The sequence below is a fragment of the Chlorocebus sabaeus genome, chromosome 25, assembly GCF_047675955.1.
Source record: "Chlorocebus sabaeus isolate Y175 chromosome 25, mChlSab1.0.hap1, whole genome shotgun sequence".
Taxonomy (NCBI): Eukaryota; Metazoa; Chordata; class Mammalia; order Primates; family Cercopithecidae; genus Chlorocebus; species Chlorocebus sabaeus.
This window is the reverse complement of record NC_132928.1, coordinates 48,819,846-48,841,343: the sequence shown is the minus strand read 5'-3', so window position 1 is coordinate 48,841,343 and position 21,498 is coordinate 48,819,846. Positions and strand designations below refer to the sequence as shown.

General features: G+C 42.1%; 1 protein-coding gene across 1 annotated transcript in view; it reads right to left on the bottom strand.

Moving 5' to 3' along the window:
- Positions 1–1,144: 1,144 nt before the first annotated feature.
- STX6 (syntaxin 6) overlaps positions 1,145–21,498 on the bottom strand; it is a 49,938-nt gene continuing 29,584 nt past the window's right edge. Inside the window, exons 5-8 of the mRNA XM_007989303.3 lie at positions 18,375–18,500; positions 16,631–16,737; positions 13,091–13,185; positions 1,145–4,737 (exon numbers count right to left, since the gene is read on the bottom strand). Coding sequence (XP_007987494.1) covers positions 4,661–4,737; positions 13,091–13,185; positions 16,631–16,737; positions 18,375–18,500 — 405 coding nt within the window. The 3' untranslated portion in view covers positions 1,145–4,660. The remainder of the gene's footprint in view (positions 4,738–13,090; positions 13,186–16,630; positions 16,738–18,374; positions 18,501–21,498) is intronic.

Here is a 21,498-nt window from a genome sequence, read left to right as displayed (position 1 = left end):
CCACCTCACCCTCCTCAGAGAACCCTCAGGATCTGGCATTTCTACTCTGTGTATGCAGGAGTCCAGGAGGATCAGGCTCAGAAAGGTGAGAGCTCTGGGCCATGAGAGTGCACATCTAGGAAGTAGGGGGAAACGTACCAATCAAGGCCCGGATGGTACAGCAGGACAGGTCACAGGGGTGCCCACAGCAGCAGAACAGGATATCTCACCACTCACACCCATCCCCCTCCTTCAGTGGGGGTTACTAAATGGGGCTTTGGGATCTCTCACCTTCTTTGCCCACTAGTTCCTTTGAAGCTGGCCTGTGGAATGGTGTTTTATGTTTATCCTTGTTTACTGTAGACCAAAAATTGGTTTGGAAGCAGCTTCCAAGTCTTGCTCCTCTCTCTCACTGGTTAGTGGGCATTTGGAAAAGGGAACTGTAGGGCTTAGACCAGTCTAGGGTCTTATGTGACCAGCTGCAGAGTAAGTACCTCTAAGCTATCCATGGTCCCCTGCCAGGTCTACAGACTCTGCAGAGAGCACCGCTCTCATGGGTTCATGTGTACCCTGTCTGGTGGCCTCGTTCTGTGTGTTTAGCGTCTGCCCAACGCATGGATGTGTTACATGCAGTTAGTGGTGAGATCCTCATGCTGAAGCCAGCCTCTGTGCCCCAAAAAGTCATGGGCTGTGATCCAAGAATCTGGGAAGTAGAGTTCTTACCCTCAGGCTTGGGTGGCTCTTCGTTGCATTTTGTGTTATTCTGCAATATGATCATTCTAGTGATTCAATCCTTTTCAAGTTGAATTGTTTTCAGGTTGTTTTGTTTTCCTCTTCCGGAGACTTTTGTACATACTGTTGTCCTGAGTAACAGTATCTCTAAGCTGAGTTACCCTAATCGGAGCTACCGGAAGTTACCTGCTTTCAATAAATTCTGGTTTGGTTTTATTTTTTTAATCAAAAAAAAAAAAAAAAAAAAGGAGAGAAAGAAAGAAAGACCACCCCCTATTCAGGCCAGCCAGTAATGAAATGTCCCCTTAACCAGAAGCAAAGGCCCTGGGAGGAGCAAGGCCTGTCACTGGGGCAGGGGCACTGTCCTCAGAGGCGGACTTTGCTCAGGGATGACGCACAGTGACTGTGGGGGCTTCAGTCCGGTAACCCTTTGGTTTTATTTCTTTTTATTCTTGATGGGCAAAAAGCCTCCTTTCAAAAACATTATTCTTAAGAAACCTGGGAGAGAAAAAATGCCAATGAGAGGAAGACAAAGAAAAATTAGAGGCAGTACATTCCATATTTTAGAACTTTAGCTTTCCAGACAGTCCAATTTTGTTTTGTTTACAAATTCATCTTGCAGTACAAGGTAAAGCCAAACGGTACAAAGCCCACAGAATTGAAAAGCCATTCATATTTATCATTCAATTTTTTGATCTTCAAATGTTATGAATTCTCCAAAAAGGTAACAGGGAACAGATATCCCTCTGGTCTCATTTTATAGACAGGGAAATTACCAAAAGAAAAATCTTGGCTCTACCATCTCTACTTACAGAAGGTAAAACACTTAACAGAGACAGATTTCTGTTGGAGTTAGACTAGATTTCTTTTCACAGCCCTTAATCTCACGAGGTGAGAAGGAGTGGAAGTTGCCAAGTTGTTGGCTACCAGACCCATCAGTCTGTTTAACTCTGGCTAAAAGCAGAGAATAATGGGCAAGTTACCAAGTTTCCCCTACAGCTCTGGCGTGCATTCTGAAATTGTGGAAGATCCTCATGTAACACACACGCTGCAACCTGCATTTGCCACACAGTCCAGGGCACACAGAGCATTGTGATTCTTCACCGTCCGCAGAGACACCACCAAAAATTAGGACTAAAAACTAAAGGTAGTTTAGTTTTTCAGATGGATTTTCACTCTGGCAAACTCAAAAGTTCGTTCCCTCCCACCCCTCAAATCATTTAAGTAAAATGTTCTTCCAATAAACATAAATTGAGCTCTTTCTCTGTTATCCATCACATTCTGCCAGTTCTTTAAAACTGGAATATGGTACTAGGTACAGAAGGCGAAAGGGGAAAGAAAGCCCCAAGTGCTCTAAGGATGCGCTTATAAGTAGCGTGGGGTTATCACCGCTGTCTACTTACTCTCCCATTCTAGGACACAGGGTGAAGAGATCACCTGGGTTCCCTCTAAAGCCCTGAACATTAGCATCACTGAGGAGGAAATATTTGTCCTTAAAAATAAATGTAGGTTCCCCGGCTTGTTCTCTTTGGCTGCCACATTTGGAGCCTGAGTGGAGGCCCTTCAAATTAACACTGGTTCTGTAGGGACTGCCCAGTCAGGGTGCAACAGGATCAGACCCAGGATCAAGTCAGCCAGGGGCAGAAGGGCATGGTGGCCTTACGGGGAGAATGCCCTGTATTTTCAGTTAACTTTCTAAATTGTTATCTATTTAGCTTCAGCCTGAGTCAGGTCTACAATGGCCACTATTTAGAAAATACCTTAAATCAGTGATGTAAGCACGTCGATTTGAAATATATCCAAACATCATTAAGCCTCTGGGTCATAAAACTTGGTCCCTGAACTAACAGGAGTATCTTACTCATTAATGACTAGGTTTGTTCCAAACGGCCCCTGCTGACACACATGATCCTTTTGTGTGGCACAATAAATCTGGTAATAGCAGAACAATAGCATGGCTTTTAAATAAGGTAATTTTATAATTCTTTAAGATGCTGGTTTGCTTCTTATAATGTGTTGTGTGGATTACAGTACTTAGACAAGGTCCACATTCACTTTAAAAGATTTCTGTATTTTAATGCAAATCTAAGGATCATCCCCTTTCTTAGTTTATAGACGATTCAAACTTTGTAAAACATAAATAACTGAGTACTCTACACATCTGAAGCCCTTTGTAATACTCACTTTTTTTCCCTAATTTGAAAATAACTTATTTATATATCAAACATTAGAGTGGAGTGTAAACATGGATGTCAATCACCCTTTTAGTTTCACAAATTTGCTTTTAAGCTTTCATCAACAGGCATATTTTCTTAACCTACCATGATCTCAAATGAGATAAAATATCCTTCTTCAAAAATTGTTACGAATATTTATTAAAAAGTGCAATTCAAAAGTTAGCTGGGCAAGCACATCATTGCAAATCACAAAAAAGGGTGAAAAAACCAAAACCCCCAAACAAAACCACACGAAATACAAACAAAAAGGTTAAAAAAAAAAGTATGCTGAGGAATGCACCCAAAAACATGAGGAAATGAGAAGTCAAAGCTAGAACTCTATCCAGATGTTGCTGTTCTTTCCAAGTGCAAAAGAAGGTGGTGAGGAGAGACCAGCAGCCTCCACCACCGAGTTCTGGCTCTGGGTCCAAATACTACTTTAATATCAGATAATTCATCAGGGAAGTTATAAAAATATCCTATATACATGTGCACATTTGAGGCATTTAAAAAGTCATCAGAAGCTTAAAGTTTAGTGTCTCAGCAGTTTCAGCTACTTCAACTCAATTAAAGCATCTATCATTTAAATTTGGATTGGCTCAGTTATTTGACTGCAGATGATAAAATCAAGTTGTCATCTTAGGGGAAAAAAAAGAACCAAGCTCACCTACACATCCTTGCCATTACCCACAGGGTAAGAGAAGTCTGGCCCAGAGCTAATCTTTTATGTCATTATGTTTCTGAATAAATGTAATAACTGTACTAACCACTCCCAACCCCCACCCCCAATGTAGAGTGCCCTAGGAGTAAAAGAACTGTAATGAGGACAATCTGGTATCCAAATCTATTCAAGTGTGTTACTGAGCTGTTTAGCAACAACATATGTAGGAATTACCCTCAAAACGCAAGCTGCACCTCTCGGGAGGAAGCCCTGGTACAGCAACATCAAGTCAGCAAGGATCAGGAGCTGACCTCTGGCGACATCATCAACCCTTGCCTAAGCTATGCCAATGCAGAGCCCTCTTGCTCTTTTTAATTGCTCCTGTCAGTTAAAGCCACAAGTTGTTAGCATCCCCAAGCCCCAGGGTGTTTCATTATTCTTCATTAGTTATTCTTACCACAAAATAAAATGACCTGGAAAAGCAATTTTATCTTAGCATTTATCCCTGAAAAATGAAACACTGCATTTTCTGTCACAAACTGTTTCTGAGCCTTCTGTCCTCAATAATCGTCAGCTCTCAGGGGCTAAGAAATGCTACAGCGATGGGAAACGCTACATACCCAGAAGCTTGCATTCCTGACAGGTTTCTTTTGATGGGGCAGCGGCGCACTGTCTGAGCACGGGGAAGGGTCTGAGCAGAAGAAAAGAGCTGCCAAAGACGCATGGAATGAGCAACAGCAAAACACCAGTGAAGTCTGTGAGTCCCTCCTCAGCAAACGAGGTCCCAGAAAGCAAGGCAGCAGCTAGTTCTCCTCAGAACTGGACAGGTGGCATGGGGCTTCTGTTGTCCAGCTGCAGCCAGGAGTGCAGACATCTATTTCCTCTTCCCACTGGCCCTTCCAGCGCTGGGACGGAGAAGCCGTGTCAATTGTGGGGTCACACGGAGACAAGTCAGTGCAGCAGTATGTTTCCAGGATAGGAATGTGAGTAGACGGCAATGTCACACGTGCTCAGCTTCTCCTCCTCCCCTTGGTTCATATGCAGGAGGAACTCGCACCCAGAGGCCCCGCCGTCACAGCACTAAGAAGAGGATCAGCACAACCAACAGGACTGCAAAGAGGATGGCTATGGCACACCACTGGCGCCGATCTGGAAGGCAGGACATGGGGATTAGCTCTCACAGGGACTCCACGTTCCCCAAGAAACAGTTACATGGAATTTATGGCACCCTTTGAAGCAGAAAAGGGGCAGAACGTGCAAATGACGGGGCCATGATCTTACACCTGCCTAGGTGCCTGATACTCTAATGCTGTTCTGTTCTTGGCCTGCACTTCGCATGCAGTCACAATTTTGCCAGTCCCCTGAAAATGTCTCGTAATAATTACATGCTTTGTGTCTCAAGTCTTTAATTACAATCTGCGGATCTTAGCTTTCTGCTGGTGGTTAGCATATCCTCAAAAAAGGTGTTGGCACTGGTGTTACAGATCAAAGCCTGCCTGCTTTAATATCCCATAAAAGTCAAGTCATTTAATTAAACAATAATCACATTCTTTTCTCAATGAGCACAAGGGGAGGAGGGAAAGGAGATGAAAGCTACTGCTGGTCACTTCAGGAAATAAACAGCTGAAAAAGCAAGCTCCAGTGAGACAGCATGATCAATTTCACACCACACCTGGTCAAGTAAGATTACTTAACTAGTAACTGTGTTAAAATACCTTATACAGTTTCTCTGTAAATGAAAGTGGAATGTTTTTTCTGAAACTTCCTGCCCTACCAACAATTTGGAACAGCAGGCACAGGAAACAAAGTGGCTAGAGTCCATCCAAATGGCTGAGAGCAGGGAGGCCCTGTGAGACAGAAGGGAGCCCTGCTGTAGCTCACAATCCTGTGGTCCCAACTCTACAACAGCTGCCCCGCAGGGTTGTTGTGAGAATTAAACAACACAAACCCTGTCATACACACACTGTGCAGTGCCCAAACCTAGGGCATAGAGGATGCTGTCAACATCAGGATGCTTCCTTAATTTGGAGACACGTAGAAAAAATGAGCAGTCTTTCCACTGATGAGTTTTGGCATCTTCCACAAAGGGCCCGACTGATAACAGAATTCACAGAATTCATGAAAACGCAGTTCAACCACTAGGAATAAGAGTTCCATTTAAATAGAAATATAAAGACATATTGATTCACTAAAGTGTCTTTGAAAGCCCACTGATTTTAGCACACTATAGCTATTGATAATCACATTGTAAAAAGATCTCAGTCTATGAAAATAAACTGCTAAACTCTCCACAAGGCAAAACATGTACTTAAAATTATTTTAAATATTATGGATATCAAAGTCTTAGAACTGGACAAGAGAACTGCCACCAAATTATAAGTAAAGCAAATACCTTCTAAGTGGTGATCACCTTGGTCTACCTCAGACATACTAGAAACTCATTTAGTTAACTCTGTGAGTAGGACCAAGACCCCAGGTCCATCACTCCCTGTTCTCAGGTAGGACTGTTCCAAAGGTCTAGGGGAGGCAGAGTTGGCTTACTGCAGGTCACACTTTGACCTGTTTATTACTTCAATGGTCAAGAAAACTTTTATAGCTGGCATTCTCTCATCTGATAAAAAATGTTAAATTTTTAATTTCCAGCCAAGTATGTAAGAAGCTTAGAAGTCATCATTCTGTCATAACAAGTAAAAATCTGAACAAACTGAAAAAGCAACAACTCTTCTTAGATCCATCAGAGAAGTGAGGTCACATGGTAAACTGCTGCCCCTAAAACTGCAGAAACCTACAGGTGCATACAGAGAATCACAGCTTATCAGAGCAGAAACCCACGAAGCAACAAACTCCATAGGAACCAAAATCCCGGTAGGAAAAGCTTAACTTTAATTGATGAGTCACTGAAGGCTCAGTGTGGACAAGTCTGAGATGAAAAAAAAAAAAAAAAAAAAACCAAAACACTCCAAGGGGACCCAGGCAAAGGGGATCCCCACACTTCTGTGGGTTTTACCTCCAGGAGCTTGACCAGGTTCTCAGCAAATATTGGGAAAAATCCTCTCATGCTTCCAGCAGGCGGAGGGAAAAAAGAACCATTATGAAATACTCCAGAGCACTCTGTTCTAAACAAAAGTCTGACCTCAAAAGAAACTAACCAGAATCTAACCTGGGGGAAGGAAAATACCCAACTCCAGTTTTCTCTAGCCATCCAGTTCCACCTAACAGTAGAAAAACTGGGAAGCACTGGTGAAGTTCACAGGCCAGGGGCACAGGCTCACCAGAAGCTAAGACCTAATCATAGGACTAGAAGTTGCCAACCCCCGACCTCACCACCCCATCTATGGTAAAAGTCTATTTACCACAGTTCCTTTTACCCAGTATATCAAGTCCACTTTTCAACAAAAAGTTGTAAGGCACACTAAAAGGAAAAAGCAACAGTCTGAAGAAACTGAAAACGCATCGGAACCAGAGTCAGATACAGCAGGAACGCTGGAATTATCAGAAGAGGAATTTTTTAAACTGTGGTTAATATGCTACAGGCTTTAACGGAAAAAGTAAACATGCAAGAACACATGGATAACGTAGGCAGAGACGCGGAAATTCTAAAACGAAAAAAAAAATAGAGATCAAAAAGACTAACACAAATGAAGAATGCCCCTGATGGGCTCATTAGTAGGCTAAACACAGAGAAGGAAAGGATCTCTGAGCTTCACACAATTTGTCAACAGAAACCTGAAAAAAGAAAAAAAGACTAAAAAAAAAAACCTCGCACAGAATATTCCCAAAATGTGGACCAACTATAAGACTTACCATAACATCAATCAAGACATGGTAGTATTAGGAAAATAGACAAATAGATCAATGGAACAGACAGTCCAGAAATAGACTGACATAAATACAGTCAACTGATCTTTCACAAAGGAGCAAGTGCAATACAACAGAGCAAAGAGAGTCTTTTTAACAAATGGTGCTGAAACAACTGCACATCCATGCCAAAAAAATGAAGCTGGACTCAGACTTTACACTTTAACAAAAATTAACTCAAAATGTATCCACAGACCTAAATGTAAAATGCAAAACTATCAAACTCCTGGAAGAAAACACAGGAGAAAACCTAGATGACCTTGGACATGGCAATCACTTTTTAGCTACAACACCAAAGGCACTATATATCCATGAAATAATTGAAATCGGGATGTCATTAAAACTAAAAACTTATGCTCTGTAAAAGTCACTGTCAAAGGAATGAGAAGACAAGCCACAGACTGGGGTAGAATATTTGCAAAAGATTCATCTGATAAAGGACTGTTGTCCAGAATGTATTATACAAAGAATTTTTAAAACTCACCAGTATGAAAACTAACATTGATTTTAAAAATGGACAAAAGACCTGAACAGACATCTCATCAAAAAAGAGATGGGGCTGGGCACAGTGGCTCACACCTGTAATCTCAGCACTTTGGGAAGCCAAGGCAGGCAGATCACTTGAGGCTAGGAGTTCAAGAACAGCCTGGCCAACATGGTGAAACCCTGTCTCTACTAAATATACAAAAATTAGCTCGGCGTGGTGGTGAAGGCCTGTAATCCCAGCTACTCAGGAGGCTGAGGCACGAGAATCACTTGAACCTGGAAGGCAGAAGTTGCAGTGAGCTGAGATCGCACTCTGCACTCTAGCCTAGGTGACAGAGTCAGGCTCTGTCTCAAAAAAAAAAAAAAAAAACACAAAAAAAAAAAAACAAAAAGAAAGAAAAACCATGAAAGAGATGCCAGGGAAGCATATGAAAAGATGTTCAACATTAGATGTCACTGGGGAAATACAAACTAAAACAAGAAACAATACACACCTATTGGAATGGTCAAAACCCCAAACAGTGACACCACCACATGCTAGCAAGGATGTGGGGCAATAGGAACTCCTAGTGGGAATTCAAACTGGTACAGCCACTTTGTAAAATAGGTTGGCAGTTTCTTACAAAACCCAAACATACTCTTACCATAACCATTCAGCAATCACATACCTTGTCACTTATCCAAATGAACTTAAAAACTTATGTCCATATAAAAACCTGCACTTTTCTTTCTTTTTTTTGAGACAGAGTCTCCCTCTGTCACCCAGGCTAGAATGCAGTGGTGCGATCTTGGCTCACTGCAACCTCAGCCTCCTGGGTTCAAGCAATTCTCCTGCCTCAGCCTCCCAAGTAGCTGGGGTTATAGGCACACGCCACCACGCCTGGCTAATTTGCACATAGGGGTTTACAGCAGTTTTATTCATCATTGACAAAACTTGGAAGCAACCAAGATGTCCTTCAATAGGTAAATGGATAAATTGTGGTACATTCATACAATCGAATATTATTCAGTGTTAAAACAGAAATAAGCTATCAAGCCATGAAAAAGCATAGTGGAAACTTAGATGCACATTGCTAAGTGAGAGAAGTCAATCTGAAAAGGATCTGTGATATATGATTCCAACCATATGCATGCTGGAAAAGCAAAACTATGGAGACAGTCAAAGGATCAGTAGTTGGGGGATTAGGGGAAAGGAGGGATAAACAGGTGAAACACAGGATTTTTAGGGCAGTGAAACTGCTCTGTGTGATGCTACAATGATGGATACATGTCATTTATACATTTGTTCAAACCCACAGAACGTACAATACCAAGAGTGAATCCCAATGTAAACAATGGTCTTTGCAGATGATTAATGATGTGTTAGTGTAGGCTGACTGTAACAAATGTACCACCGTGATGCTGGATATCAATAGTCAGGGAGGTTATGCGTGGGGGAAGGGGGCTATATGGGAACTCTACTTCCTGCTCAATTTTGCTAGGAACGTAAAACTGTTCTAAAAATAGTTTATTAATTTTTTAAAAAGATTAAAATGCTTACAGTAATTTAAAGTCACTTTGCTAAAATGATTGTGATTCTTTCAGGATGAAAACAGAGAAAGTATTCCTTCTCCAACCCCTCTCTCAACCTCACACACTCCTATGGTTACCCCCTTCCCTCAGGCATCTCGCCATTTTCAGCACCAGATTTCCAACACTGAACCAGATTTCCACTTTTTGGCTTTCCATCAGCCTCGACTCACGCCCCCTACTACCCTCCAACCACTTCCTCTTCCACAACTGTATTATAAAGTAGGAATTTTCACCAAGGAGAAGCATATACCACATAAGCCAGCACAACCCGAGGATGCTCTTTTAAAGCCGTTTTCCTCTGAAGTGGCTACGCTGCCTCTACGAAGCATGAACTAGGTAACCCCAGGGAGCTGTTACCCCAGCAGACTTCTCAGCACTTCCCACAGAGGCTTCATGCATAGAAGGAACGGGTACTAACCACAGGGGCTTTTGTGACCTCAAGTGGAAAGTTTTAAGCAGCATTGCAAGCTCAGGACCTGCCTCAAAAAGTCAGAGGGGAACAAAAGAACTCCAATGGTAGTTTTTTCTCTCTCTCAAAATATTTTTCTCCCCTAAAGAGAAAAGACGAATGGAATGTCAGAAAGTGAGAGGGAAAAAAATCTCAGTATCTACTTAAAATAAAATACTTCTGTGGGTAAGAGAATACAATTAGTGTCTCTCTTGGGTCATTCAAAAAAGTAAATGTGGAGTCTTGGTTGGTTTCTCCCCATGAAGCAGACAACCATGGGGAGCGGAGATGGTCTGCCGCTGAAGAATCATGAGGCCTGTGTGTCCGTAACTACGTAATCACACTTCGCTGCGCCTCCGTAGGATTCCTTTATGTACAGGTTTGATCACAAAGCAGTGAACTTCTGCAAAAATTATGGAGCAGAGCAGAGACCAATACAAATTGCTTGTTTGTCAAATCGAAGCAGAAAGCACCAAGCAGGAGGAGATCCTTAGGGAGTATTTCTTTGGGTAGCAAGCAAAGATTAAAATGAAAACACAAGCAACCTGTCAAAAGTGAAGCACCATTCAGGATAAATGCTCTGTTTCCTGGCTCTTTCTCTTATACAAATATAACAAAAGTTATTACATTGCTTCCCCAATTTTTCTTTTGGGAAAAAGTAGAATACAGCATAAGCAAACTTCAGTGCTATTTATACACACTGGGCCGCTTCTCACAATGCAAGTACTTTTCTAAATTATTCATACCCAGAATGCTGGGAAACAAAGACAGTGCATCTTTGTTCACTTGCTCTTCCCCAAACAGAACTGGTGCTGAAGTAGCTACTTGACTTTGCAACTAATACATACATGAGTGAGAGGCCTGGAGGTTAAACTGGTTATACAATTCTTCATTAAAACACTTTTTTTTTTTTTTTTTTTTTTAAGTCGAGGGGAGAAGGTAGAAGAAGAGACAACAGAGGGAATCAGAAAAGACTTTGCAAACCTTTCTCTAAATGTGTGACAGATGAACTAAGCTGGTGCCTGCTTCCCATATATGCAGTTTCAGGCAATGAAGAGCCTGCTAGAAACAAAGATACTTGTCCCTAGAGAGAAAGAAGAAAATGACTCTAGAGAGGAGTTTCTCTTTGTTTTGGATATAATAGGTCCTTTGCCCCTTGGGGCCATTGCAATTTTTCTTGCCTTACAATTTCTTAAAAACATTTACTAAGTACCAATAAATACATGGTAAATCCAGTTAATTCTACTTTATTGGTATTTCATTTAATCCTCACAATTACCTGGAGAGGTAGGACTCAACCTATTTTTATAGATAAGAAACTGAACCCTAGAGAACTGTTACGTAACCTGACTATGAGTTAAACTTCTAAAAAGTAAACATGCATATGTATTTAAATCTTGCCTCAAAAAGCTAACCTATTAGACCTTATAACATGTACCTGACAGTAGGAAACCAACAGAAGAAAGAGGTGTCAAGAAACGGGGGATATTCTAACGCAAGGGAGGTGTTCTACAGTCAGGGAACATCCAGATTACCTCAAGGAGCATCTCAGTTTCTCCTTCCAACAAGCCACCCCCACCAGATAAAGAAAAGATACCAGGCCGGGCGTGGTGGCTCAAGCCTGTAATCCCAGCACTTTGGGAGGCCGAGACGGGCGGACCACGAGGTCAGGAGATCGAGACCATCCTGGCTAACCCGGTGAAACCCCGTCTCTACTAAAAAATACAAAAAACTAGCCGGGCGACGTGGTGGGCACCTGTAGTCCCAGCTACTCAGGAGGCTGAGGCAGGAGAATGGCGTAAACCCGGGAGGCGGAGCTTGCAGTGAGCTGAGATCCGGCCACTGCACTCCAGCCTGGGCGACAGAGCGAGACTCCACCTCAAAAAAAAAAAAAAAAAAAAAAGATACTGGATATTTTAAAACTAAAATATATTATTTCCCATGAAAAGAGTCACTGGAACATATCTTATACAGTAACTAATCAGAAAATTGTTTCTTCATCCTCATCCTGGCACAAATTTGCTGAAATATTTCAGTATTGATTCAAATATAACGATTTAAAATAGATCCACACATGCCATCTTATTCCGAAGTAGTAGGTGTCTTTCTATCAATGAAAGAATGTCCAGGAGAAACAGTAACTCACTTAACTGTTGTTTTAAATAAGTTCCCTATTTTGGCAAGGAAATCTTAAAACAGTAAAATAAAGAAGGATTTTGTAATTGCAAACAAAGTTACTCTACTGGGCTGTGTGCGGTGGCTCACGCCTGTAATCCCAGCACTTTGGGAGGCCAAGGTGGGTGGATCACAAGGTCAGGAGATCGAGACCATCCTGGCTAACACAGTGAAACCCCATCTCTACTAAAAATACAAAAAATTAGCCAGGCATGGTGGCAGGCACCTGTAGTCCCAGCTACTCGGGAGGCTGAGGCAGAAGAATGGTGTGAACCTGGGAGGTAGAGCTTGCAGTGAGCTAAGATTATGTTACTGCACTCCAGCCTGGGCAACAGAGTGAGACTGCATCTCAAAAAAAAAAAAAAAGAAAAAAAGAAAGTTACTCTACTGGGAAAAAACCAAACCAAACACCGTGGGGGAACGCAAAGACCTTCTCCCGAGTTAAGGCTACAAGCAGCAGATAAAGACTGAACATACAAGTCTTCCATTCTCTGATTCTAAGGCATCACAAAAAAAAAAAAAAAAAGTGCCATAAGAAAGGGATCAGCCAGGCACGGTGGCTCACGCCTGTAATCTCGGCATTTTGGGAGGCTGACGCGGGCGGATCACCTGAGGTCAAGAGTTCGAGACTAGCCTAGCCAACACGGTGAAACCCCGTCTCTACTAAAAATACAAAAATTAGGTGGGCATGGTGGCATGCAACTGTAATCCCAGCTACTCAGGAGGTCAAGGCATCAGAATCGCTTGAACCCAGGAGGCGGTGGAGGTTGCAGTGAGCTGAGATGGCACCACTGCACTCCAGCCTGGGTGAAAGAGTGAGACTCTGTCTCAAAAAAAAAAAAGAGAAAGGGATCTGTAAAGAAACAAGAAAGGGATCTGGATGGGCATAACTATGAGACAACGCCTCCAAGACAGAGTTCTAGAATTAAGTACAAATACTTAAGCTTTAAACACCATACATACCACTGGTCATATGAGATACTTTTGCAAGTTTCTTCATCACATTGTCCAGCCGGGACTGAGTGCTCTCCAATTCGTGAGAGAAATCTTCCAACATACTAGAGAGAAGCAGACACAGAAGGTAGCTGGTAAGCACGAAGCCTTGGCAGTGCACGTGCGCTGGGTTAACAGGACTAGGCCTCCATTTTAGCAAACAAAATAGGCAATGCTGGGTTTCAGGACCTCACTCTATTATCCAAAATCCTTGGGACAAGATAGGATTTTGATTTGGGAATTCTCTGGATTTTAAAAAAGCCTAAATTACATATGCTTTGCATTAGTCAATACCGCCAGGAGGGTCTGGGGCAGTCCCCGTAATCAGATACTTAATATTTCTGCAGAAAAAACTATGAGGAGTCAGAGTTGGAGTCAGTTCAGGTGAGGTTCTTCTGTAACATGAGCTTGCTGCAAATTTAAAGAAAAAAAAAAACAAAAAATGAAAGGCGATTTTAGAGCTTTCTAGATTTCAGAACTGCAGACAAGGCAGTGTGGACCTGTCTATACAATAACACAAACTCAGTGGCAGTGCAATGTGGTAGAAACACTATCTGAGGCAGACTGCCAGGCTTTGCCACTTGTTTACACTGCTACCTTGGACAACGCACCCTACAGCTCTTTGGGACTGGTTCCTCACCTGTAAAACAGGGCAATCCTATCAGCCCAACTTCCCTCACACAACTCTTGTGAGAAACAGGTAATACACAAAAGCACTTTATGTCAATATGAGTTAAGGAATGTACTTTAATAAAACAATCTCCTGTAAAGTACTATGTGCTTTATTATAAACCCAGAAGACCTTGGCACTAACATCCCTGATGGGGTGTGTGAGTGTGTGTGTGTGTGTGTGTGTGTGCACGCACATGCACATCTCCCCATCTGTCCTCACAGAGAAACGAGTATTTCCCACTAGGAAAACTGACTCCAGCAGGCTTACACTATTTGCTGTCCAATGTGCAGCTGGGAAAGAAAACCCCAAAATACGATTTCAGCAATGCCTATTTCATAAGTCACTAAATATTCCAGACTTTTCAACTTTTGATTAGTAAATGATTATTCTGAGGCTAGAATGTAATATACCAATTAGTACTATCAGTCTTACTAAAAAGGCTATATTAACTCTGACAGCATCAATGGCAGTCAGAAACTGCTGGTCTTGATCTGTGCCCAACTAGACACCTGACAGTCTTGCAGGATTCAGGGCAACCAACTCTTTATTAAATCAACTATTACATGAACTCCATATTGACAACTAAAACAAGTCTTTGTCCCTTACCTAAATTTTCAAATTAAAACATATTTAGCTCATTTTAGACCCTGGCAGCATCTTGGATCTAAATCCAGACAGGGTCAAACTCTGAAAAGCAAGAGCTACCTTTCTGCGCTGGGTGTGACTTTTCATACTGAAGACAAAACAGGCACATCACCCCACCTTCAGTCCATGGACACTCACCAACCAAGTTGCTAGCCCAAATCTATCTCAGTACCATCCAACAAAAATATGAATCACATATGCCATTTTACATTTTCTAGTAGCCACATTTTTAAAAATTTCAAAAGAAACAGGTGAAATTAATTCTGTTGTATTTAGCCTAATACAGTCAAAATACTATCATTTCAACATGTAATATAAAAATTATTAATAAGCTATTTTATATTTTTTCATACTAAGTCTTCAAAATCCAGTAAGCATTTTATCTCTGGAGCACATCTCAATTCAGACTGGCCACATAAAACTTACTTAACAGCTAGCCACATGTGGCTAGTAGCTATTATACTAGATAGCACAGGTCTAAGTCCAAATCCCACGCTTTTTCCCAGTTATCTGTTATTTTTACCTTTTTAGAGACAGGGTCTCCTCTGTCATCCAGGTTGGAGTACAACCTGGAGGTGCCATCATAGCTCACTGCAGCCTCAAACACGTGGGCTCAAGCAATTCTCCCACCTCAGCCTCCTTCCCCCTAGTACTTGGGACTACAGGTGTGAACCACCATGCCCTTAAAACAAACCCCTTTACTACTTTTCTAGTGAGCTGTGGATAGGGAGTGGAGGTAGGGGTGTGTCAATTCACCATCTTTAACTGGAAGTCCCTCAGACTCTATTACCCACGGCCCCGCCAGGCTGCTTCACCAACAGAGAAGCTCAGGCCATTAGTCCCTTCCCCTCCTCAAACTGAACTTTAGGGTCAGGACCCATTTTAGATAGACATGAAACAGATTCTGGCTACTCCAGCTTCCTGCCTGGTCTCCCTACCTGGCTCCACTGCAGCACATCATCTAAATCACACCTGATCACACCATCACTCCTAACCTCACCTCCACTGGTCTCTCATCATGCTCAGAATAAGTAGTCGTACCTCCTGACCATGCTGACAAGACCTGCCCTGGTTTGTTCTCTGCCTCCAGACACATGGAACCTCCCTGCTCCATGCATGTGTGCACCTCTCCATCTTCACAGGCGCACTTTCTTCCTCCTTGTCTATGCTCCCCACACCACCTGCCTCCACACCAACGCTCACCTCGCCTGGCTAACATCCACACATCCTTCAGACTTCAGTTAAACCCCTCTTCCTCAGGGACCTTGGGCTAAGTCAGGGCTCTCCAGGCAGCATGCACTGTCCCCATCACAGGGGCCCTCCCACGTCACTGCCATCATCTAATGACCCCTCACCACTCACACAATGTCTGTTCTACCCAGCAAGCGGCAAACTCTTTGGCAGAGATGGGCTGTCTTGTCTGCTCTGTTCCCTTCTACATCCCTTGGCTTCCAGAAGGCCTGGTGTAGAATAGGGGCCCATTAAGAATTTATAATGAATCAATGTGTCATGATAAATGTAACATCAAGACAGGAAAGTTTCTGAAATATCCTAGTGGACTGTTTTATTATTTTTCTCTTTAAAAAGATTTGTAAAATGATAAAGGTATCCTATGGCAGCATTTAAGAATGCAGTTTTTGCCATCAAACTTCTGAGTGCAAAAGGGACTGTTCATAAGGAAAAACAAACTGAGGTTATGTTTTGTTTTTATTTTTTTGAGACGAAAGAGTTTTTGTTAACTGGCGTTAAATTTGTAAGTTTTAAAAACAACAACAACAACAACAAAAACCAAAGTTACAATAATTTAAGATGCAAAGCAGAGTGTTTGCTCAATGTAGCGGGAGAGTCATGGGATGATAAAGTCAGCTCAAAAATCCCCACAGGTTACAGAGGCTTCTCTGTTTCACATTCCCATTCATAACTATACTTCGAGTATCTGCTCAGAGAAATCTGTGTCTGTTTTTGGAGGTGTTTAAAAATAACAACAACTTTGCCTAAAGCCTGTAGTAAAATTTACGAAGCAGATTTGCTTCTTTTGGGGAGGCTAGTCTGCAAAACAGAATAAAAATGCAGCTATGAATAAAACAGCTTTTGATCTTACCAGCCACGTAGCTGCCAGGCTTTTTAGGGGTCTCGTAGGATGGCTTTGCCCCTGAATTTCACTGCAGCGAGAGGGGTGTCTCAATACTCACACTGCCTGTTCCTCCAGCTCCCCTCCGATGCGCTGGGACATGTTCTTCAGCACCCCGATGCTGCCAGAGACCAGCTCCAACTGCTCATCCTGCTGTTCCACGATCAACTGGTGCCAGAGAAATGGGAAATAAGCAATTAAAATCCATCTTACCTGGTTCCAAGCCCAGCACTCTAGCAGCTGCTAGTTTCTTTGCCAACTTGGGACAATTCACATTCAGAAGCAAAGCCCAGAAATCAAAGGACCAGACCGTTGCCTCTGAGAACACACTGCTCAAAAGGCTGGATTGTCAAGCTACTGATATCTCCTGCTGATCCAACTTGTGAACAGTCAGCGGGGCTTGAAACCACCAAGAGAGATTTACTCTGGTTGGCTGACGTCCAATAATGGAGCAGACAATGGCTGAAAGCACACGTGCAGATGACCACTGAGATGTGGGGATGTTTGGGAGGAGGAAGCTCATTGCCAAGATCAAGGTCTCAATCCACAACAGACTGCCACAGCTTAAATACAAGAGAGTCTGGCAAATCTCTGGATATGGGGAACTATGCACACAGTCTCTCCTCCCTCTTCAAGGACAAACTAAAGGACGCCCTGTGGCAATAAGTTACCTCAAGGACAACTTCTGACTGACAAATATTTACTTTTAGTTGTGTTGCATTCTCCTCACTTTCTATAGAAAAAAATTTTCCTGGGTTTAATAGCAATTTAAGTAAACAACTGGTTAAGCAGACATACTAATGTAAAGAACAAAAGAACATATAAACTACATGTATACATAAAACACAATATCTAAGAATCAATAGTTTCAATGGGTATATGCTCCTCAAATCCCCAGACACATTATCATTAACTTCCTTTTATTAATATAGCTACATATCAAAGGCAACACCAGACATAATCAACTTCATTTTCCTCCTACCCCTTAATCTACACAAAAGCAGTCAACTTTACATATAACAAAACTAACCAAGAGGCCAGGCGCAGTAGCTCACACCTGTAATCCTAGCACTTTGGGAGGCTGAGGCAGGTGAATTGCCTGAGTTCAAGAGTTCGAGACCAGCCTGGGCAACAAGGTGAAACCCCATCTCTACTAAAATAGAAAAAAAAAAAAATTAGCCGGGCGTGGCAGTGTGCGCCTGTAGTCCCAGCTACTCAGGAGGCTGAGGCAGGAGAACTGTCTGAACTCGGGCGGCAGAGTTTGCAGTGAGCTAAGATGGTGCCACTGCACTCCAGCCTGGTGACAGAGCAAGACTCTTGTCTCAAAAAAAAAAAAAAAAAAGGAAACCAACCAATAATTTTCAACGAAAAAAATGAGATATCTTTCTGAAAGTATCTCTGCTGAGATGAACAAAGGTCTGTTTTTTCCTAAGAGAACTGAGCTTGGTTCTTTTTTTAGAGAAAGGGTCTTGCTCTGTCACCCAGGCTAGAGTGCAATGGCATGATCGAAGCTCACTGTAGCCTTGAACTCCTGGGCTCAAGGGATCCTCTGGCCTCAGCCTCCTGAGTAGCTGGGACTAAAGGTGCGAGCCACCATGTCTGGCTGAGCTTGGTTCTCTTGAAGCAGTCACGCTGTGGAGATTTTGAAACCCTTTACATATGCAATCATTAAACACAATCAACACAGGACAAGCTCTGGCTTACCCTGCTTGTCACTAAACCACAAGACTCCATGGCTGGCAAAGGAACTAAGGGCGTGTCTTGTTTCCCACTGCCCTGTCCTAAGCCCGGGGTTCTCGGGGTACCTGCTGCTGTGCCTGCTGCTCCTCAATGAAATGAGAATTGGCTCGCTGGAGCTCTCGGTCCAGGCGCCCGTATTTATCTGCTGTTCCAGTGCTCCAGTTCTGGCTGCCACTGTCTCCCAGCAGTGCCTGTGTGAGCAGAACAACCAGAGGAGTCAGGAGAAACAATTACTATCACTGAACAAGTGATGCATCAAGAGTGATATAAAGAGTTTTCACATTTCTTATCTATTTTTCCCTAAGCAAGGCTTTTATGTAGTGGTGTAGGTTGGTGCCTGGGTGGTACAATTTAAGGAATACCAGGAAGGGCCCTCTATGTCTTTAAGTTCTCCCAATAGCACTCACAATGGGCTTTGTCTCCTTAAAGTGCAAACAGATGCCTGCTAAATCAACAAACACCCATTTATATACTGTCTTATAATTGAAAAGCATTCAATTTCTTGTAAAAGAGCTCTTCCTGGTACCTGTGGAACTTCAACAACCCACAGGTTCCAGTCAACCTGATTCCAAATATCTAGAGTACTTTTTAAAGAAAAGTGTGACCCAGGGAAGTTTTGAGTTTTTTTGGTGGGGGGAAGGGGAGAGTTCTCTGAATGACAAGAAGGTAAGCCATAGCTCTTCACACACAAATGCACAAGAACCATCAATGTCTGTTAAGTTTAATCCATGAATGGAATCTAGGGTCCTTCAGGCTTTCCAGATGATGACTGGGGGTTACTTTACCAGGCAGGTATGATCACAAGGAATGCCTGACCCTGGCAACCTAGGGAAGGGCTGCCCTAAAGTGTCCACCAGGGCTCCCGGACACCAGGGTCGGGTTTCCCAAGTATGAATTCAAGGAGGTTTGCAGCCATAAACGGGTAAGGTTGGGTATGTCTTCCTCACATGAAGAGGACAGGCACGAATGTGAGAGCTCAGTCTCGGCAGTTGTTCTGACCAGATCCTGACAAGCCTTTCTGACTGGTCAAAATAACTGCTCACACCAGCCCTGCAGCCAGAGCCAGAAGACGCTAGCAACTAAGACTCTTTTTCCTTGTAGAGTTGCCAAATTTTCCTATCAGGTAATTTTTAAAAATCTCAGACACTATTAAAAGCCTGCCTGGTTAATTGGTTCTGTCTGAAAACCCTTCCAACAGCCCCATGATCTTCCTCCATGCTGACACTGACCTCTTCTCAGACTGAGAGGGGTGAACTCTATCAAATGGCCAGACTTCGGGGGCTAGGATGAGGGAAGCTCAGTTATTAGAAGCTTTTCTTACAAGAGCTTCCAGGGGCCCAGAGCTTCAGTCCAGTCGAGGCTGGATGGTGACTGTCTCTGGTGTAAAGCAGATCCAAGGCTTTTTGTGGGTGGCTCTGCCCTGACCTGGTCATAGGGTTATCAAGACTGAAAAGATCCTGCTCATTCTGATCCAGACTCTAAGGACCTCTATGGAAGACATGAGGAACTAATGACAATTTTTTTAGGGTCAGAAAAAGGCTATAATGCATCACTGGCCTAAGCACAGAGAACTGGGACACCACCAGGGCCTTGTGTGCTCCTGAGGTCACACGGCTATTTTTCCTACGTTTTCCATGGTGTACACTTAGGCAGAACTAAGTATAGGGCAAATCATCCACATTTTACTGTAAAATAGCTTAAAGTTCATTGGTCTAACCCCACATGTCTGTGATAATAGGACAGAGATTGAGAGAGGGCCCAAGGACTGGAAGATGCACCTGTGTGTGGGTGCCAGAGCAGGGGTGCTGGTGAGGCAGGGAGCAGAACAGCGCCTGGTACCTGGCATGATGTGACAAGGCCCATGCCTGCTGGAGTGCTTAGAGAGCCCTGGCCCTGCTTTTCCTTGAAAATTTGCAACTTGACATTTCACTCATGGCCTAAAACAAAATTCCAAGCCATACTTGGACAGGCAATATATAGATATATGTATATATATTTTATATAAATATATTGTGTGTATATATACACATTTATATATATAAATCTCAGGTACTATTATATATATTTATATAAGTTATATAAATATTTATATATATTTATAAATAAATATAAATATATATTTATAACTTAAATATATATTTATATAAATGTATTTATAAATAATATAAATTTTATTTACATTAGCCCAACTATACTATCCAGAGAATAAAACATTCAAATTAAGAGTAACAGCATAGGTGTTACCAACCTCACTGTCACAACTACTTCAGGTACTTCCACTTCCTATAAGCTTAAGTGCAAATGAGAAGAGAACTCCAAAACTAGCCAACTTGAGGCCATTCACTAGCTTCTTTCAAGAGAGGGAGCCAGATGGAATGGACCAGCTAGTGGCTTTTCCTAGCTGTATTGATCAAAAAGAAAGCAAATGAGGCAAATAAGATTAAAAAGCCAAAAACAGAACAATGACTTGAAAAATGGAATGCAGGAAAAGAAAATAGGAAAATTAAGTTAGGCAATATTTATAGAACCCTCCCCCTTCTTCAAGCTTCCATAATATTTGTTTTCAAAATTAATTGGCTTGACAAATACCCACAGGTATGAAGTACTGATTGCTAGTTAGTAAAAACAGTGAAATTTCTCAAAAGCCTACTCAAGAGACAATTCATAATTTTCTGGAATCTTAATAAAATGAGGCTAAGACAAGTCATTTAAAGCAAATATTATCATTTTTCATGAAGTCTTTTTTACTCCTAAGGAAAATGGATATCCACAGAATTTAAAAACTACTTCTGTCAAAAAATCACCTAACAGTTTAGCAACAGGCAAAAAACATTCTACCCTACCAAAAAAGTCTAAATCAAATCTCAATCTAAATGAAAGTCCAAATTCTAGATGACCATTCTACATTTTTTAAAAGGACTGTATTTTAACAATTAGGAGCTTCTATTGATATGCCAAAGTATGTAATTTTTTAAAACTACTTAAAACAAAGAGAAATGTAATTTAACACACAAGTTTAAGGTTTCTCTAATGTCTTTATATCAAATGTCAATCCTTAGATGTCTAATGCATTTCATGGGTAGGCAAGGTAGTAACTGCTAGAGAGCTAAAACAAACAAACAAACAAACAAACAAAAAACAAAAAACCATGACACACATCTCTCCTCACTGTCAAGGGGCCTGGGGCCC